The sequence below is a fragment of the Capricornis sumatraensis genome, chromosome 9, assembly GCF_032405125.1.
Source record: "Capricornis sumatraensis isolate serow.1 chromosome 9, serow.2, whole genome shotgun sequence".
Classification (NCBI taxonomy): Eukaryota; Metazoa; Chordata; class Mammalia; order Artiodactyla; family Bovidae; genus Capricornis; species Capricornis sumatraensis.
In genome coordinates, this window is record NC_091077.1 from 11,166,803 (window position 1) to 11,186,205 (window position 19,403).

Consider the following 19,403-nt stretch of genomic DNA (forward strand, 5'->3'; position numbering starts at 1 on the left):
AAATACAATATACTGAGGATATATGCAGGCTATGTGCAAGACTATGCTACACATAGTATAGTGTATGAGACTAATGAGACTTGTTCATCCTCAGATTTTTGAATATGCAGGAAGCCAATGCTCCATGGATACAGAGGGACACAGTTCTGTGCTTTCTTTCACCATTGCCAATTTTTCCAAAAATAACTTCTCTCACTCTTTCTTGCAATATATATATTTATTCAGTTACCTTTCCAAGCAAACTAAATCTGATATGGAAGAATGGTAAGTATAGCATTGCTATGTGCCTCTGGACCCTCAGTCTGGTGATGGATAAAAGACATGAATATAGATAAAATTTTCAAAATGACAGCCCTTCTATCTAAATTAAGTGCACAAAGTGTCTTTTTTTCTGTGAAAATATTAAGAAGAAAATAAAGCTTCATAAAATAGATAAGTCTTGGCAGTCATAAAGTGTAGATGAAGATTTGGATGTGAAAAGGAGGTAAAATTTTCCAAATATACCTGTGGCGAGACTCCAAGAAGAGAGAAACATGTGTGTAGAGGCATTGAGCAAGGGCTTCCCTGGTGGCTCAGACGGTAAAGCATCTGCCTGCAATGTGGGAGACCCAGGTTCGACTCCTGGGTCGGGAAGATCCCCTGGAGAAGGAAATGGCAATCCACTCCAGCACTCTTGCCTTTCACTTCAGAGGCACTGACATCAAAGCTGCAGGGTCAGGTGAAGCAGTCAGTCACGTTCAGTGTCTGTGAGATGCATGTGGATGAGGGCAGGACCGTGTGAAGGTGAAGCTGGCAGACAAGTCTCAGAGACTCAGGCTTCATGTCTGAGGCTAAGGGACTTAGTCTTCATTCTCCATTGAAATGTCACAAAGGGGAGTGGAAGTTTGAGGATCAGCTTTGCAATATAGAAAATTTTTCTGGATCAAAGTGAATATAGGGCTAGAGGGGTGCCAGTCAGTGACAAATGGAAGCGACAACAATGAATTAAAAAAAAAAAAAAAATGTGAAATTGAGGACCAAGAAGTGAAGAAACAGACATTGGAAGAGTAGAAAAAAAATCTGCCTAATTTTAGCCTAAGTGTTAACCACTCATTTACCAACAGGAAATATTAAATCTGTCAAATACCTTGGGATGATTTATACTGTTCTCCCCACTATTTGAATGATGATATTAACATTTTGAAAGGTTGGGTTGGCTCTCCAGGTTTTAAAAGCTAAGGTGTGATAGATTTGAAATTCAAGTCCAGATTTCCTAATTCAAAAGTTTTGCATTTTATATCATTAAGAAAAGTCTGCTCTTATGATCCTTTGTATTTCAGTAATATCTGTTGTAATTCCTCCTTTTTCATTTTTACTTTTTTTAATTCCTAAGTATTTTTTTTTATTTTTTTTATTTTTTTTTAAATTTTAAAATCTTCAATTCTTCATTTTTAATATTATTGTTTTGAGTCCTCTCCCTTTTTTCTTGAGGAGTCTGGTAAAAGGTTTATCAATTTTATTTATCATCTCAAAGAACTAACTTTTCATTTTATTGATCTTTGCTATTGCTTGCATCAATTCTATTTTGTATTTTCTGCTCTGATCTTTATGGTTTAATTCCTTCTACCTAAGGATTTTGTTTGTTCTTCATTCTCTAGTTGCTTTAGGTGTAAGTTTAGATTGTTTATTTAAAACTTTCTTGTTTCTTGGGGTGTGCTTGAATTCCTATAAACTTCCCTCTTAGAACTGCTTTTGCTGCATCTTATAGGTTTTGGGTCATTGTGTTTTTGTTGTCATTTGAATCTGTGTATTTTTATTTTAATTTCCTCTTTGATTTCTCCAGTGATCTCTAGGTTTTTCAGGAGCATGTTGTTTAGGTACCATGCATTTTTCTTACAGTTCTTTTTCCTCTGATTGATATCTAATCTCATAGGGTTGTAGTCGGAAAAAGTGCTTGATACAATTTTAATTTTCTTAAATTTTCCAAGGCTTAATAGATAGACGTCATCTATCCTGGAGAATATTTCATGTGCACTTGAGAAGAAAGTGTATTCTGCTGCTTTGGAGTGGAAGTCTCTAATTTTCTAAGTTGTTGCCTGTAATTGTTCACAGTAGTCTTTCATGATCCTTTATATTTCTCTGGTATCAGTTGTAACAACACTTCTTTCATTTCTGATTTTTATTTATAAGTGTGCTGGCCATTCTTCTGCTTGCATACACTTCCACACACAACTTTGTGCATCTGTCCTATTCTTACTTGAAGTCACTGTTCAAATGTCAACTTGTTTGCCAGTCTTGCCACAACACTCATGAAAAATAGAATGCACTGTTCATTCTCTTTGTTTTCCATTTTGTCATATCATTCGTCCCCATCTGAAGTTATATAGAACTTCATTATTTCCTTAGATACTTTTTCTCTATCAATGAATTGCAGGGATTTTTGTGCTTCAGCATCCATTATTCATAGTCTAGTTAGTGCCTAAAATGTGGCCAGCCTTCTCTGTACATTCCTTACGTACATGAAGAATTTCTCATTAAAAGTTTAAAATTCTTGTCCCGTTAGAGAAAAAGCTGATTGGGACAGAAATTCCGTATCATAAGTGACACAGAATATCCCAATCCAGGACTGTGTAACAAACTAGAGTTGTGGGATGGGGAGGAAGGTGGGAGAGAGGTTCAAGAGGGAGAGGACATAGGTATACCATGGTGATGATTGGCAGAAATCAACACACAATTGTAAAGCAATTATCATTCAATCAAAAATAAATAAATTTAATTATAAAAAAGAAAGCCATGCATATGCCCGTGGCAGATTCATGTTGATGTGTGGCAGGACCAATACAATATTGTAAAGTAATTAGCCTCCAATTAAAATAAATAAATTTATATTTAAATATAAAATAAAAATAAAGCAGTGAAGTGAAAAAAAAAAAAGAAAGCCAGATCCATACAATGAATATCAATATTAGTGTATTGACTGAATAGTATATGCAGTAGCATTTAGAATATGTGACTGATGTAAGTTCATGTAAATACTAATCATAGTATTTGCTTCTCTCCTCAGAGTCACAGCCAGCATATGGAATCAAGAAACAAAACAAGAATTTCAGAATTTTTACTTCTGGGATTTTCAGAGGAACCAAAAATACAACCCCTCATATTTGGGCTTTTCCTCTCCATGTACCTGATCACTGTCTTTGGAAACCTCCTCATCATCCTGGCCTTCAGCTCAGACCCCGACCTCCACACCCCCATGTACTTCTTCCTCTCCAATCTGTCCTTTGTAGACATCTGTTTCACCTCCACCACCATCCCAAAGATGCTATGGAACATCCAGGCACAGAACAAAGCCATAACCTATGAAGGCTGCATTATCCAGATGTATTTTTTCATACTCTTTGTATGTTTGGATGACTTCCTCCTGACTGTGATGGCTTATGACCGCTTTGTGGCCATCTGCCATCCCCTGCACTACACGGTCATCATGAACTCCCGGCTCTGTGGACTGCTCACGCTGGTGTCCTGGGTGATGAGTGCTCTGAATTCCTTGATACAAAGCTTAATGGTATTGCAGCTGTCCTTCTGTACAGACTTGGAAATTCCCCACTTTTTCTGTGAAATTAATCAGATGGTCCAACTTGCCTGTTCTGACACATTTTTTAATGACATGTTGTTTTATTTTGCAGCTGGGATGTTTGGTTTTTTACCCCTCTCTGGAATTCTTTACTCATATTCTAAGATAGTTTCCTGCATAAGAGGAATCTCATCAGCTCAAGGGAAGTATAAAGCTTTTTCCACCTGTGCATCTCATCTTTCAATGGTCTGCTTATTTTATTGTACAAGCCTAGGAGTGTACCTTAGCTCTGCTGCTACCCAAAGCCCACACTCAAGTGCAACAGCCTCAGTGATGTACACTGTGGTCACACCCATGCTGAACCCCTTCATCTATAGTCTGAGGAACAAAGATATAAAGAGAGCTCTGGAAAGAATCATTGAAATGGCAGCTACAAAAGGTCCAGCTGTTTTGGGGCTGAAGTAGTACTGTGATTTCAGAACTGAAATAAAGGCAGCCAGAAATTGATATTTTTTTATCAGATTGTAGAAGGAGAACTTCCTCCTTTTCTCTGTTTCCTGGAATTTCCATTTGTATGAATTCAACTCCTCTACACAATTTACGTAACTCACTTTATTGAGCTTCATTGTGAATAATACCTTTAGTTTTCGTAGAAATTGCAATGGATTGGTAGAATGCTTTGGGTAGTATGAATATTTTAATAATATTAAGTCTTCTAAACCGTGGACACTTGATAATCTTTTCATTTATTTGTCTTCTTCAATTTCTCTCATCAGTATCTAACAGTTTTTAGTGTATACATCTTTCAACTCCTTGATAAAACGTATTCCTAAATATTTATTTCTTTTGAATGTTATTAGATAAGTCCTGGGAGCATATCTAGTAGCTGTGTCATACTGCAGCTAGCAATATGCTTATTTGACATGATTGCCTTTGAAATGAATGACTCAAAGACAAAAAACTTAATTTTAAGCACTTTTATTACAATCAAAAAAGGTTAACGGTAATGCACTTATATTGCAAATATGCTACTGTCACTTATAAATGCTTTCTTGGTTTTATGTTATGTCTAAAATGTTGTTGATGTTGTTCAATTGCTAAGTCGTGTCCAACTCTGTGACCCCATGGACTGCAGCATGCCAGGCTTACCTGTCCTTCACTATCTTCTGGAGTTTGCTCAAACTCATGTCCATTGAGTCAGTGATGCTATCTAACCATTTCATCCTCTGTCACCCCCTTCTCCTCTGGCCAGTATCAGGGTCTTTCCCTATGAGTCGGCTCTTCATGTCTGGTGGCCAAAGTATTGGAATTTGTTTGTTTCTTTTACTTTACAATATTGTATTGGTTTTGCCACACACCAACATGAAACCGCCATGGGAGTACACGTGTTCCCAATATTCAGGATTGATTTCCTTTAGGGTTGACTGGTTTGATCTTCTTGCTGTCCAAGGAACTCTCAAGAGTCCTCTCCAGCACCATAGTTCAAAAGCATCAATTCTTCGGCATTCAGCCTTCTTTATGGTCCAACTCTCACATCTGTACATGACTACTGGAAAAACCATAGCTTTGACTATACCAACATACTCAGTGTAAAAATTATCAAATATATATCTCCCAGTTGTTTCTACATGGAAAGATAGGTGGGATTAAATTGACCTAATAATGAAAGGTTGCTGCTACCAGACATGAACAATGCCAGGATCCGTGGCCTCCAGAGGAGATGAATTCAGTCTGGGGCCAGAGACAAGGCTTAATTACTCAGAGTTTTTTTTTCTATAATAAAGTTTTATTAAAGTATAAAAGAGATAGAGAAAGTTTCTGACATAGACATCGAAAGGGGACAGAACGAGTGCCCCATTGCTAGTTTTCAGCAAGGAGTCATATACCTATAAGCAAGCTACTAACTAGAGAAAAGAAAGCCTCAAAACTGAGAGAGTTGCACCAGGCCCCTCATTTACAACATGCATTTTGAGATAGCATTCGCACAAGGTGAGTCATCCTGGGCTCACCCAGAATTTTTATTTTATCTTATTCATATCAGTGAAACAATTCACATGAATCTTGAAGAGAGGCAGATTTCCAAGCAAATACTTAGTTCATTAACATAGCGTAAGAAATACATTTCCATGAGAAAAACACATTGGTCAGCTCAAGGTTTGAGATAAAGTTAAGTTCTGGTGGAACCAGGTATCTCCATGGCAACACAGGATTTGAAGAGAAAAGAAAAAACAACTTCCACTTGCAGTTTATTTCCTCTTGCAGCTTGGGGATCTAGGACCTCCCTACTGAGACTATTCTCAATAAAAGCTTAGTGTCAGAGAAAACCATAAAAATGAGGAACTAAAGTGTCAAACCAAGTATTTTGTTAATATGCATATTATTTCTTTATCATGCCCTACATCTATTTATTAAAGCATGAAACATTGATGACCGTAGGTTAGGAGACACATTTATTGAGATGAAGGATTGGTTTCTGTATTTTATGTTTTATTACTGAATTATCTTCCTGTTCCTGTACCTACAAATATAATATCTCCTATTGTTCTACAAAAATCTCCCATTTCCTGAGATTTGTCATAAATACAAAAGGGATGGTGGATGAACAATATCAGCTCATCCATTTCCCATCTTCTTCATGCTCAGGAGTCTCTTCATTCTTCATGATCAGAGGATGATCTGCAAGACAGCTTGTTATCCTGCCCAGTCATGTGACTCAGGGCCACCAGTGTTTCTGCACAAACATGCATATCTGTCCACCTCTCCTTGTGACCTAGAAGGTAACCTCAAGGTAGTCACTTGTTACTACGGTTATCTGAAATAAATTGAATAACAGAATGGCCATGGATGTTCTCTTCAAATGTCAGAACATATGCCAAAAATTAAAAGCTTCAAGTTATTATAATTGCCCTCAGCTCTGTTTATTTGAATTATTTTATCAGTTAATAATCTGGCATAACAAGCTATTTTATGTCAAATTGGATACCTTATTACCTTTACTGTTAGATGAATTTATTTGGTAGGGAGTTGTGCTGACTTATTTGTGCTCCTTATAAAGGTGTAGTCAGTTGTCAGTCTCTACATTGCTTTTCTAAGCCTCATCCATGACGTTAGTAAGGCTGTGATGCTTTTCTGTCTTGAATCTACCTATGATGAGCTTTCTGTGTTTCTGTATCTAGGATAAACTTCTCTTTGCAAGGGGAAAAAAAAGAGTTTTTCATGTGAATTACTTAAATTTAATAATTGTTTCTACATCCCTAAGTGAGGCTTGGCTTTCTTCCCAGTTGGAAGACATTTCTTCCTCCCTGTTAAGGGAGAAACTACTGCCTATGTTCTAGACTGAGCCCCTAGCCATGCACCACTAGAGTTTTTTCCATTTAATTAAATTATCAGAGTATAATTACACACAATAAAGTGTATATTTAAAGTGTACAATTTGGTGAATTAAAGGAGTTACACAAAAACTAAGAGAACACATTGCATATTTCCATTTATGTTTAATTCAACAGTGCATGTAGCTTTAAATGCTTTGTTATATAATTGTGAAAATTTTAAGCTTCCTGAAGCTCAATTTCTTATTTATAAATTCAATTTGGAATATTAAATATAACTTCATATGGATGCTCTGAGAAATAAACGTGGAAATTCATTTTTATGCAAAGAAAATGTTTCAAAGGTAATGTGACTGTGTGTGTGTTTGCATATATCTTTCTTTAAAATAAGCACAATCATACAAATACATATAAACACAAAAACACAATTATGATTCCATCTTTTATGTTGAAAAGAAACTTGAGAGAATGTTAGAGAGAACAGAAATGAAAGTAATGATTGTTTAAATTAACATGGTTTTAAAAATATTGAAATATAGGCAAAAATTTTAAAGTAAAATGAGTGTCTCCATTTTCATAATGGATTACTTTTCCTTTCTTAAGTTCACATGTCATCATAGACATTTAGATTTATGCAATGGGAAATTCACTAATGGGACAAAATATCTTTATATTGATTAAAACTTTGTTTCTCCTTGATATGGGTTTTTATCATAAAATGCTCCTATTACTCACAGTAGGCCACGTAATGAATGGAAAGTGGATGGGGAACATATGTACACCCATGGCTGGTTCATGTGAATGTATGGCAAAAATCACTACAATATTGTAAAGTAATTAGCCTCCAATTAAAATAAATTTTTAAAAAATTTAGAGTCTTCCCAAGTGGTCCTAGTGGAAAAGAATCTGCCTGTCAATGTAGGAGGCACAAGAGACTTGAGTTTGATTCCTGGGTTGGGAAGATACTTTGGAGGAGGAAATGGCAATCCACTCCAGTATTCTTGCCTGGAGAAGTCCATGGACAGAGGTGCCTGGCAGGCTACAGTCCATGGGTCACAGAGTCGGACATAACTGAGCATACATACATTGCAACTACATTATACAGAATAACTGTCTATAACAGTTTCTTATTGCTATTATAAAAAAAAATCCAACTTCAGTTTCCTTAAATATATATATATATATATATATATATATATATATATATATATATATATATATATATATATATATATGCTTTTACAGTTCTAGATGTCAAAAGTTCAATTACTCTCATGGACTAATGTCAAATTCTGGGGTTGTGGTTCAAGGTGGCAGAATAGGAAGATTCTACATTCACTCACCTCAAACGACAGATGCACCAAATCTCCAATTACATATGGATCAATTTTTTTCCAAAGTAAACCTGAAAACTATATGAACATCTTCTCCATAACAAAGGCTAATAAAGCCTCATGAAGATGGTAGGAGAAGCAGAGAAGTGGTCTCTTCAGAAACCCCACCTGTGCCATTGGTGACCCACAGGTGGGCAGGATCTCATGCTTACAGGTATTTTCCTTGATGGACAATGGGGTTTATACCTGACATCGAGCATGCCAATTCTTGGGACATATACCAAAAGGTCTCAAGTCACCAAAAAGCATGGCATTGGAAATCAATGGTGCTTCTTTCCAGGAAACCCCAAAGTCAGTATGGAAGGGAAAGTCTGTTCTTACACAGCTCATGTGCAGATTCACTTACCCCAGGAGCAGCATAAAAGCAGCAGTTTTAAAAAACACCTAGAATCCCAGGGATGGGGGAGCCTGGTGGGCTGCCATCTATGGGGTCTCACAGAGTCGGACACGACTGAAGCAACTTACCAGCAGCAGAAGAAGAAGAAGGCTTCTGCTTAGGGTGCAGGGGCTTATTGATATTTTCTCTGAGAACAGAGGCACTGAAAGTGATCATTTTTTGCTCTCAATCCACCTTGTTAGTGCTGTCATTAGTATGTGCCACTATTACACAAACTCAGTCTTGCAAGTGTCCACAAGAATGCCCAACAACCATGCGTTCCCTTCCCCTCTTGAGGCCAACAAGCTTTCTAGGAACTTGCATTCTCCTTGCCACATGGAAGTGGAGGGTTTGCCCCACACCCACACTATTCCATGCCCCTGCTATGTCCAGTGGGCTTTCCTCACCTGTGGGCTCTCTCGTGACCCTGTACCCTTATAAGGATTATTCACCAAGGCTATTCACATCCCCATTGCAGCCAGTGGGCTTAACCTGATTCTCCTGCATCCCAAATGAAGCCAGAATGCTTTTCCTGCCCTTTTGGCCTTTCTGGGCCCTGATGCAGCTAAACTCTTGCCCTGATCTAGAATCCCTGGCAACCTAACTGACACCAGAGAAATTGCCCCTCTCATGTGCTCATCTGCCTGCAATACAGGAGACCCTGGTTCAATTCCTGGGTCTGGAAGATTCCCTGGAGAAGGGATAGGCTACCCACTCCAGTATCCTTGGGCTTCCCTTGTGGCTCATCTGGTAAAGAATCTGCCTACAATGTGGGAGACCTGGGTTCGATCCCTGGGTTGGGAAGATTCCCTGGAGGAGGGAAAGTCTACCCACTCCAGTATTCTGGCCTGGAGAATTCCACGGACTGTACAGTCCATGAAGTCACAAAGAGTCGGACATGACTGAGCAACTTTCACTCACTCCTGTGCTCATCCAGATTTCCCTCGTGGCTCAGATGGTAAAGAATTTGCCTGCAATGCAGGAGACCTATGTTTGATCCCTGGGTGGGGAAGATCCCCTGGAGAAGGGAAAGGCAACCCATTCCAGTATGTTTTGCCTGGAGCATCCCATGGACAGAGGAGCCTGGCAAGCTACAGTCTATGGGTTCATAAAGAGTTGGGTGACTCTTTATGATTGAATGACTAACACTACTACTACTATGCACTCATCCATGGCCCTGATTCACATGAGCTTGCCCTATGTTCCTACCCCTCCCCCATATGGCTGATTCACTCACACCAGACCTAGACTCCCCTACAGCCCATTGTGTCCATCAGGCAAACACAAGAGATGCCCCTTAAGCTCCCAGCACTGGTGGCCAGGCAACCACTGGAGGGCCCAGAACTGAAATAGTCAGAGAAACAGTTCTGAGCAGGCTACCACCCACAAGGCACAACATACAAAGTTGCCTGAAACACTTTTCCAAGTCTTCCTTGAAAAAGGCCTATTCAGACGAAATCAGGCACGTTCAGGGTGGTATGGCCATAGCTGGTGCACTGGGATGGCCCAGAGAGATGGTATGGGGAGGGAAGTGGGAGGGGGGGTTCAGGATTGGGAACATGTTTACACCCATGGTGGATACATGTTGATGTATGGCAAAACCAATATAGCACTGTAAAGTAAAATAAAGTTAAAAAAATAAGAAAAGGCCTATTCACTTGTGCTGGAGCTTTAGCCTGAGTTGCATGTTTCGTATCTAGAGGCTACAGAGGAGCTCATGGGAGGCAAAACTGGGGAATGGCAACTCAGTGCTCTCCTTTGGCCTCAATATATCTCACAGGTATCCCCCAAAAGAAGCTTATACACTCATCTGGATCTCCAGTTTTTGCAACTAGTCAAGAGGACAACTACTGTGCTTCATCAGTAGGCCAGCAGGGGTTACCATTGTGTTCTCAGAGAACTGTAAATAACTGTAATACTTAAATAACTGCTGCCTGACAATCTATCTTCCAACTAGTCTGAAACCATGTATTGACAGTGGTCCTTCCCTTTGGCACACGGATAGGGCTTGCTTGGAACCATCTCCAACACTGGGACCAAATAGAAGCCACAGAACTGAAGGACACAAAAACTGAACTAAAAAATACACTAGAGAGGCTTAACAGCAGACCAGATGACACATAAGAACAGATCAGCAACTCAGAAACAGGGTAGTAGAACTCAGCCAAACAGGGCAGCTAAAAGGAATAGAAAAAATAAAATGAAGTCAGTTTAGGACATACCTGGAGCAACATCAATCAGAATGATATTTGTATTATAGGGACCCCAGAACAAGAAGAGAGAGAGAGAGAGAGAAAGGGACAGAAAACTTATTTAAAGGAATAATTGCTGAAAATTATTCTAACCTAGAGATGCTGAGAGACTGTGAAGCAAAAACTCAAATAGATCAAGAACAAGACACATTATGATTAAAACAACAAAACTTAGCATAGAATTTTTTAATATAAATTTATTTATTTTAATTGGAGGTTAATTACTTTACAATATTGTATTGGTTTTGCCATACATCAACATGAATCCACCACAGGTATACACGTGTTCCCCATCCTGAACCCCCCCTCCCTCCTTCCTCCCTGTACCAGTCCTCTGGGTCATCTCAGTGCACCAGCCCCAAGCATTGAACCTGGACTGGTGATTCGTTTCATATATGATATTATTTATGTTTCAATGCCATTCTCCCAAATCATCCCACCCTCTCACTCTCCCACAGAGTCCAAAAGACTGTTCTATACATCTGTGTCTCTTTTGCTGTCTCGCACAGAATTTTAAAAGCACCAAGGGAAAAACAACTTACTACATATGAGGGCACTCCTAGTATATTAACAGATTTCTCAGAAGAAATTTTGCAGGCCATAAGGGAGTGACATGATATACTCAAAGAGGTGAAAAGGAGGGGGGAAAAAATCAAATTAAAAATACTCTACCCAGCAATGTTTTATTCAGAATAGCAGAGTCAAAAGAATTTTAGAGATAAGTAAAAACTTAAAGAGTTCATCATCACTAGGCAGCCCTAACAAGAAATGGTAAAGGGACTTCTTTAAGCTGAAAAGAAAGATCAATATTAACAACAACAATGGCAACAAACATATGAAAATATAGATCTCAACGGTAAAAGTAAATATGTAGCAAAAGTAATGGATTAATTACCAATAAGCTAGTAGGAAAGCTAAAAGGTAAGCAATGCAAATAACTGCAACTAAAACAATTAGTTAAAAAACATACAAAATAAGAAATGCAAAGTGTGACATTGAAAACATACAACATGGGAACAATTGAAAATATAGAGTTTTAGGAAAGCATTCAAACTTAGACTGTTACCAACATAAAATAGACTATTATAATGATAGGTTGATTTAAGTAAGCCTGATATAAAAAGGGCACATGATTTTAAAAGTTTTCTAAAAGAATATACAGAAGGAAACAGTGACAGAAAATGATGTTTGAACATCACTATTTGTTAGAGAAATACAAATCAAAATCACAATGAGTTATCACCTCAGATGTGTTAGAATCTACCACTACTGCTACTACAACTGCTACTAGAGGAGGTACCCTTTCCCTTCGCTAGGGGATCTTCCCAACCCAGGATCAAACCCAGCTCCCCGGCATTGCAGGCAGATTCTTTACCAGCTGAGCCACCGGGGAAGCCATGTGTTAGAGTAGCTACTATCAAAAAGACAAGAAATCACAAGTACTGATTAGGATGTGGAGCAAAGGAGACCCTCATACTCTGTTTTGGGGAATTCATCATATATATAAGTGCTGCTGGTGCTGCTGCTGCTAAGTCGCTTCAGTCGTGTCCGACTCTGTGTGACCCCAGAGACGGCAGCCCACCAGGATCCCCCATCCCTGGGATTCTCCAGGCAAGAACACTGGAGCGGGTTGCCATTTCCTTCTCCAATGCATGAAAGTGAAAAGTGAAATTGAAGTCACTGAGTCATGTCCAACTCTCAGCGACCCCATGGACTGCAACCTACCAGGCTCCTCCGTCCATGGGATTTTCCAGGCAAGAATACTGGAGTGGGGTGCCATTGCCTATGGATATCACTCAAAAAAAAAAAAATGTAAGTAGACCCACATAGTCCACTTTGAGGATTTTATCGGAAAAAAATAAAAATGTATTTGAAAAGATGTATACATCCCTATGTTCATTGCAACTTTATTTAACATAGACAAGATATGGAAGCTACTTATCTATCAATACATTAATGGATAAAAAATATATGAGATACACACAGTGGAATACTACATGCACTCACACAAGGAAATACTACTCAGCTATGAAAAAGGAGCTGTTGCCATTTGAGACAACACGGATGGACCTCATGTGTATTATGCCATATGAAATGCCAGGCCGAGAAAGACAAATACTGTATGGTTTCACTTACATGATTGCACTTATATATGGAATTTTAAAAAACAAACAAACAAACAAAAAACTCGTAGATACAGAGAAAATCTTGTTGGTTATCAGAGGATGAGTGAACTGGAGAGGGTGAACAAAATGGGTGAAGGGGGTCAACGGTAATGTGGGAGATGTTATTCTGGGGGTTCTTCCCCATGGATTTTAGATGTTTAGCAGCATCACTTCAGACATCTAACATTCAAAGGAAAAACATTTCTAGTTGAGAACTACTGGTCTAGTTTGAAAACTAGAAGTATCCCGAAAGATTTACAATCAAGACCCATCGCATACTCAGATAAAAACATTGTCCAGTTCACTAAAGACCTTCAAGCCCCATTTCTGCAGGGAAGACTAAAGTTCTTAAAATGTACTTTCTCATAGATGACATGATTGTAAATACTCAGTCAAACAATCCATATTCAGTACTAAGCTCAGGTTTTAGTAAAAAAAATAAATACATCTCTTATGATTAACAAATGTTTTAAAATGACATCTCTGAACTATAGATATAAGTATAAAATCCCTCATGTGTAATGAAGACAATGCACGTAGTACCCAAGCTTTATTACCAAAAGAGCTCAGTTCCCACCAACACACACTCTTTGTTGAAAGGAGAATAGAAGTATTTATAGGATTCAGGGCCTGTGCCTCCACCACAGGTCAGTGATTTGAAGATGCAAGAGACCTGATCCAGACAGGTTCCTCAGTCTTAGATTTGGAGAAAACTCTAACTCAGAGTTGAGATAAGATGCTAGGAGATTTAGAGATCTGAAATGAAGGCTACTTCATGGAGAAGGAGTGAAAAACAGAGAACAGAATTGGATTCACTTGACTTCTACCCAGCTCTCTTGTGAATTGAGACTCATTAGGGAAATTTTCCTTCCTTCCTTCCTTAACAGTTTTCCACAGGGGAATTATGAGGTTTAGAGCTTGAAATAACAGAGAAACATGCTTAATGAGCAGATATAGGGAGTTATAAATATATCCAAATTTGCAGTCTCTCAGCATGTGTAACCTTGGGCTGGAAGGGCCCTTTTTCCCCTCTGTTTAGAGTCCTAATTCTGGTTGGAGGCTGTAGCTTCACTCATTCCTGTTTTGTCTCCATCACCAACCATCCAAGGGAGAATTCAGATGCCCCTGTTGGAGACAATCCTCTCAGAGTTCCCATCCAGGTGAGTCAAACAACCCAGCTGACTACACATAAGGTCAGAGCGAATGGAAGCCAATTCAACTTAAGCCAGAGGCAATAGATTACTGTATCTATTTATTTGCTTGACAAATTAATTAACGTATCTATTACAGTAGTTACATAGTATTTACAGTGCAGCAATGCTATTTACACCTTTGACCATATTTCCCATTCTTTATCATGAAATTGCTATTATGTCAATGCTAGAAAAAGATGTTGAGATTGTTAAATTCACACTGGTTCCTATCAGGGGTGATTTTACCCCTGGGGACACATTGAACAATATTCTGGGACATTTTTGGCTGTCAACCTGGAGAAGGGTAGATGGAGACCATGGATGCTCTAAACATCTTTCAACCTACAAGACAGAGCATAGAAGAGAATGATCTGGTCCAGAAAATTAATAGCCCTGAGACTGAGTATCCCTGGGGTAAAGCATATCAGTCAGGCAGTGTGTGTGTTCAGTTGTGTCTGACTCTTTTGCGACTTCATGGACTGTAGCCTGCCAAGCTCCTCTGTCCATGTTGTCATTTCCTTCTCCACGGAATCAACCCAGGGATCAAAGCCATATCTCTGGTGTCTTCTGCTTTGGCCAGTGGATTCTTTACAATCTAGCACCACCTGGGAAGCCCAAAGAATATCTGTACTTGTGATATTTATAGCTGTCTTTGGGTTGTTCTTTAATCTTATAATACTTTATGTTAATGCTTGCAAAATTAGAGTACTGCCTTTGCTACCAGTTTATAATATCATATATGAAATGAGTCCCCAGTCCAGGTTCAGTGCATGATGCTGGATGCTTGGGGCTGGTGCACTGAGACGACCCAGAGGGATGGTACAGGGAGGGAAGAGGGAGGGGGGTTCAGGATGGGGAACATGTGTATACCTGTGGCAGATTCATGTTGATGTATGGCAAAACCAATACAATATTACAAAGTAAAAAAAAAAAAAAAGCTTTCATGGTCCAAAATAAATAAATAAATAATAAAAATAAAATAACATTAATACATTTAAAAAAAAGAGTTCCAACCTCAACCATCATAATAGTTCTTAATCCCAGTCTTTTTCCCAGGCTGATAGGTAAAGATGTTCATGTTTTCTTCAAATATTGCTCAGTTGCAGTAAGTTTTACATATATCTATCACCATTTGGTTTTTTTAAATATAAATTTATTTATTTTAACCAGAGGTTAATTATTTTACAATATTATATTGGTTTTGCCATACATCAACATTTGGTTTTATTATTATCATTATATGCCCATATAGTATTTACCATTTCTCTATAGTTTTCAATGTTTCAAAATATTTTCACATCATTGTTTCTCAGTGGAATTTTGGAGGTTGTATGTAATACTCGTGTGTTTTTGTGTGACGTCTGAGACTGGGCCAATTTTACATTCTTCCAGACAGAGTGCCATTTATGCCAGGTTTTATTTAACAACCTAGTCATTTCCTACTAAACTGAAATATAATCTAGCCATATACATTGAGACTTAATTTTGTATGATCTCTTCTCTCAGTTGATCACATTAAATAATAGAAAGCTTTTTTTTTGCATCCTTGCTAGTAATAACATCCTTTTATATTTATTGTTAAACATGTCCCTTTCTTTGTTGCTACCTTTTATCTTTTTGTGGTTAGGCATGTTTTGTTAAATAGCAATCATACTACTCTATCTTGTGAGAGACATTCTTTTATATTCCAACTATTGCCTCTTCCTCATTGAAATTCATTTATGTTTATATAGATGAAAAGTATAACATTTGATACTGCTTCTTCAGCTTTTCAAAATGTATATTTTTATATTTTTCATTCCCACGTCTTTGCCATTTTACACTTTAATGAGAGACCCATGTTGATGTGGTTAAACATTTTATTCTATATGTTTTATTTCAGAGGCCATAAATTTTAATTAAATGTCATTTAATGTAATTGTTTGGAGAAGGCAATGGCACCCCACTCCAGTACTCTTGCCTGGGAAATCCCATGGACGGAGGAGCCTGGTAGGCTACAGTCCATGGGGTCGCTAAGAGTGGTACACGACTGAGCAACTTCACTTTGACTTTTCACTTTCATGCATTGGAGAAGGAAATGGCAACCCACTCCAGTGTTCTTGCCTGGAGAATGCCAGGGACAGAGGAGACTGATGGGCTGCCATTGGGGTCGCACAGAGTTGAACACGACTGACGTGACAGCAGCAGCAGCAGCAGCAATGTAATTGTTTGACTCCATTATGATTAAGTCTTTGTAGATTTGTATGTCTCTATACACTTTTTATTCCAAGTTATCCAATTTGTTGGCATATAACCATTTATAGTAGTCTTTTGTGATCCTTTATATTTCTTGGGTACTGTTACTAAAAGTGGGGATGGTCTGGCTGCTCACTACTTAAAACCTGATTAAGAAGTTAGGTTGGTGGAAAGGAAATTTTGCTTTGCTTCAGATGCTGGCAACTGTGGTGCAGGGAGGAGTGCAGACTTCTGTCCAAAGGCAGATTCCCCCTCACTGAGAATCAGTGGGCAAGAGTTTTACAGGCAGAGGGAGGGGACTACATGTAGAAAAAGCACAGCTCTCTCTGACAGTTAACTTGAATGTATGCAGGGGTCTGACCAGTGTCATCTTGATTAAGTACAGTTAATCTTCATTTCCAGGGTCAGTCTGTTCCCATGTCCTTGAAGCCAGTTCTTGGAATTGTGGCAGCTTTTATGTCATGGCTACAGTCTGGTCCTCATGTAGTTAACTTCTTTCACCTGATGAAGGTTTCAGTATTTCTAAGACAACTCACAGGGTATAGCTCAGAATATTATCTATAAATCTTGAGAAGGAACTAAAGGTCCTTGACTGATTGTGCTTAATGACTAAACTACTATTATTTAGTCTGTTGGGCTGGTTTCCTTTGTTTCTGCATGTTCTCACTGCTCTAGCTTCTTCTCCAGTTGAAGTTTTTCAACACAGAGAAGACAGGTGGAACACGAGGTGAAGGTGAAGACCATAAGGTTCTCCTCCATTTCAGTATCACTTGTAACATCTCCTCTTTCAGTTCTGATGTCATTTATTTGAGTCCTTGCCATTCTGTCTGCTGGGTACACACTTACACACATACCTTTGCATCTCCCTCCTATTCTTACTAGAGGTTATGAGTCACGTGTCGCCATGTTTGCCAGTCTTACCCGAAGCACAGGAAAAATAGAATGCTGTACTCTTTCCTTTATGCTTGCTTTCTTTCTCATCATACCACTTGGCCCCATCAGAAGTGATAGATAATCTTATGTTTGCATATATATTTTTCAATCAGTGAACTGTAGGGAGTGTTGCTTTTCAACATCTTATATCCATAGCCTAAGCAGTGGAGAAAATACAGTCATACTACAATTTACATTCCTGAAATAGATGGGTTTCCCACTAAAACTGTAAAATTCATCCTGCCCTCCTAGGGAAAAATCTGATTGGGAAAGCAATTTCATATCAGAAAACACATGTATACCTGTGGCGGATTCATGTTGATGTATGGCAAAACCAATACAATATTGTAAAGTAATTAACCTCCAATTAAAATAAATAAATTTATATTTAAAACATAATAAATGGCACAGGGGGATTCATTAAAGAAAATCAGATCCATACAACAAATACAAAAAAAAATAATTTATTGACTGCAAAGTATACATTATATAATTTAGAATATGTGAATAATGCAAGTTTGTGTGAATATTGGGGCTTCCCTGGTGACTCAGCAGTAAAGAATCTGCCTGAAATGCAGGAATCGCAGGAATCACAGGTTCGATCCATGAATTGGGAAGATCCCCTGGAGAAGGGCATGGAACCCACTCGAATATCCTTGCCTGGAGAATTCCATGGACAGGGGAGCCTGGCAGGCTATAGTCCATAGTGTTACAAAGAGTCAGGCACAACTGAAGAAACTTAGCACACACATCCACACATATTTGTATTAGTCATGTTATTTATTTCTTTCCTAGAAGTTACTTCCATCATATGCAACCAGGCAATGATACATGGATTTCAGGATTTCTTCTTCTGAGATTTTCAGAGGAACCAGAAGTGCAGCCTCTCATATTTGGGCTTTTCTTATCCATGTACCTGATCACTGTGTTTGGAAACCTGCTCATTATCTTAGCTGTCAGTTCAGACCCCAACCTCCACACCCCCATGTACTTCTTCCTCTCCAACCTGTCCTTTGTAGACATCTGTTTCACCTCTACCACCATCCCAAAGATGCTGTGGAACATCCAGGCACAGAATAAAGGCATAACCTATGAAGGCTGCATCACACAGATTTATTTTTTCACACTCTCTGCAGTGTTGGACATTTTCCTCCTGACCGTGATGGCCTATGACCGCTTTGTGGCCATCTGCCACCCCCTGCACTACACAATCATCATGAACCCCCGGCTCTGTGCACTGCTGGTTCTAATGTCCTGGATCATATGTCTCCTGAATTCCTTGTTACAAAGCTTAATGGTATTGCGACTATCCTTCTGCACAAACTTGAAAATCCCCCACTTTTTTTGTGAACTCAATCAGATAATCGAACTTGCCTGTTCTGACACCTTTCTTAATAACATGGTGATGTATTTTGCAGCTGTCCTGATGGGTGGCGGTCCTTTCACTGGTGTCCTTTACTCTTACTCTAAGATAGTTTCTTGCATATGTGGAATCTCATCACCTCAGGGGAAGTATAAAGCATTCTCTACCTGTGCCTCTCACCTCTCAGTTGTCTCCTTATTTTATTGTACAATGCTAGGGGTGTACCTTAGCTCTGCTGGTACCCACAGCTCACAATCAAGTGCAACTGCCTCAGTGATGTACACTGTGGTCACACCCATGCTGAACCCCTTCATCTACAGTCTGAGAAATAAAGATATAAAGAGGGCTCTGAAAGCATTCTTTGTGAAGCAGACTACAAATGATCCATTGTCAGAATACTGAGGAAATGCACATGATAGCAGAAGACAAAGCCCCAGAGTCAGAAATTTTGATTATTTAATCAGATTGTTAAAGTAATATTTTTCTCGATTTCCTAATTTTTGTATTTCTTTGACCTCAACTTCATTATAAAGTTTAAGTAACTGACTTTATCAACCTTTCTGCTCTCTCTGATATCGAACAGCTTTGCTCATTGTTGTTTTCATGTTTT

General features: G+C 38.6%; 2 protein-coding genes across 2 annotated transcripts; both read left to right on the forward strand.

Annotated features, from left to right (window-relative positions):
- The first annotated feature begins 1,379 nt into the window (after nucleotides 1–1,379).
- LOC138085554 (olfactory receptor-like protein OLF4) lies at nucleotides 1,380–4,018 on the forward strand. The gene is made up of 2 exons (XM_068980008.1): nucleotides 1,380–1,396; nucleotides 3,025–4,018. The coding sequence occupies exon 2, from the start codon at nucleotides 3,059–3,061 to the stop codon at nucleotides 4,016–4,018; it is 960 nt and encodes a 319-aa protein (XP_068836109.1). The 5' UTR covers nucleotides 1,380–1,396; nucleotides 3,025–3,058.
- Nucleotides 4,019–18,241: 14,223 nt separating this feature from the next.
- On the forward strand, nucleotides 18,242–19,195 carry LOC138085646 (olfactory receptor 7A17-like). Its single transcript, XM_068980108.1, has one exon. It carries the CDS (start codon nucleotides 18,242–18,244, stop codon nucleotides 19,193–19,195), a length of 954 nt encoding a protein of 317 aa, XP_068836209.1.
- The last annotated feature ends 208 nt before the right edge of the window (nucleotides 19,196–19,403 follow it).

Coding starts and splice junctions, on each gene's coding strand:
- LOC138085554 (XM_068980008.1), top strand. CDS start 3,059: ATGGAATCAAGAAACAAAACAAGAATTTCAGAATTTTTACTTCTGGGA.
- LOC138085646 (XM_068980108.1), top strand. CDS start 18,242: ATGCAACCAGGCAATGATACATGGATTTCAGGATTTCTTCTTCTGAGA.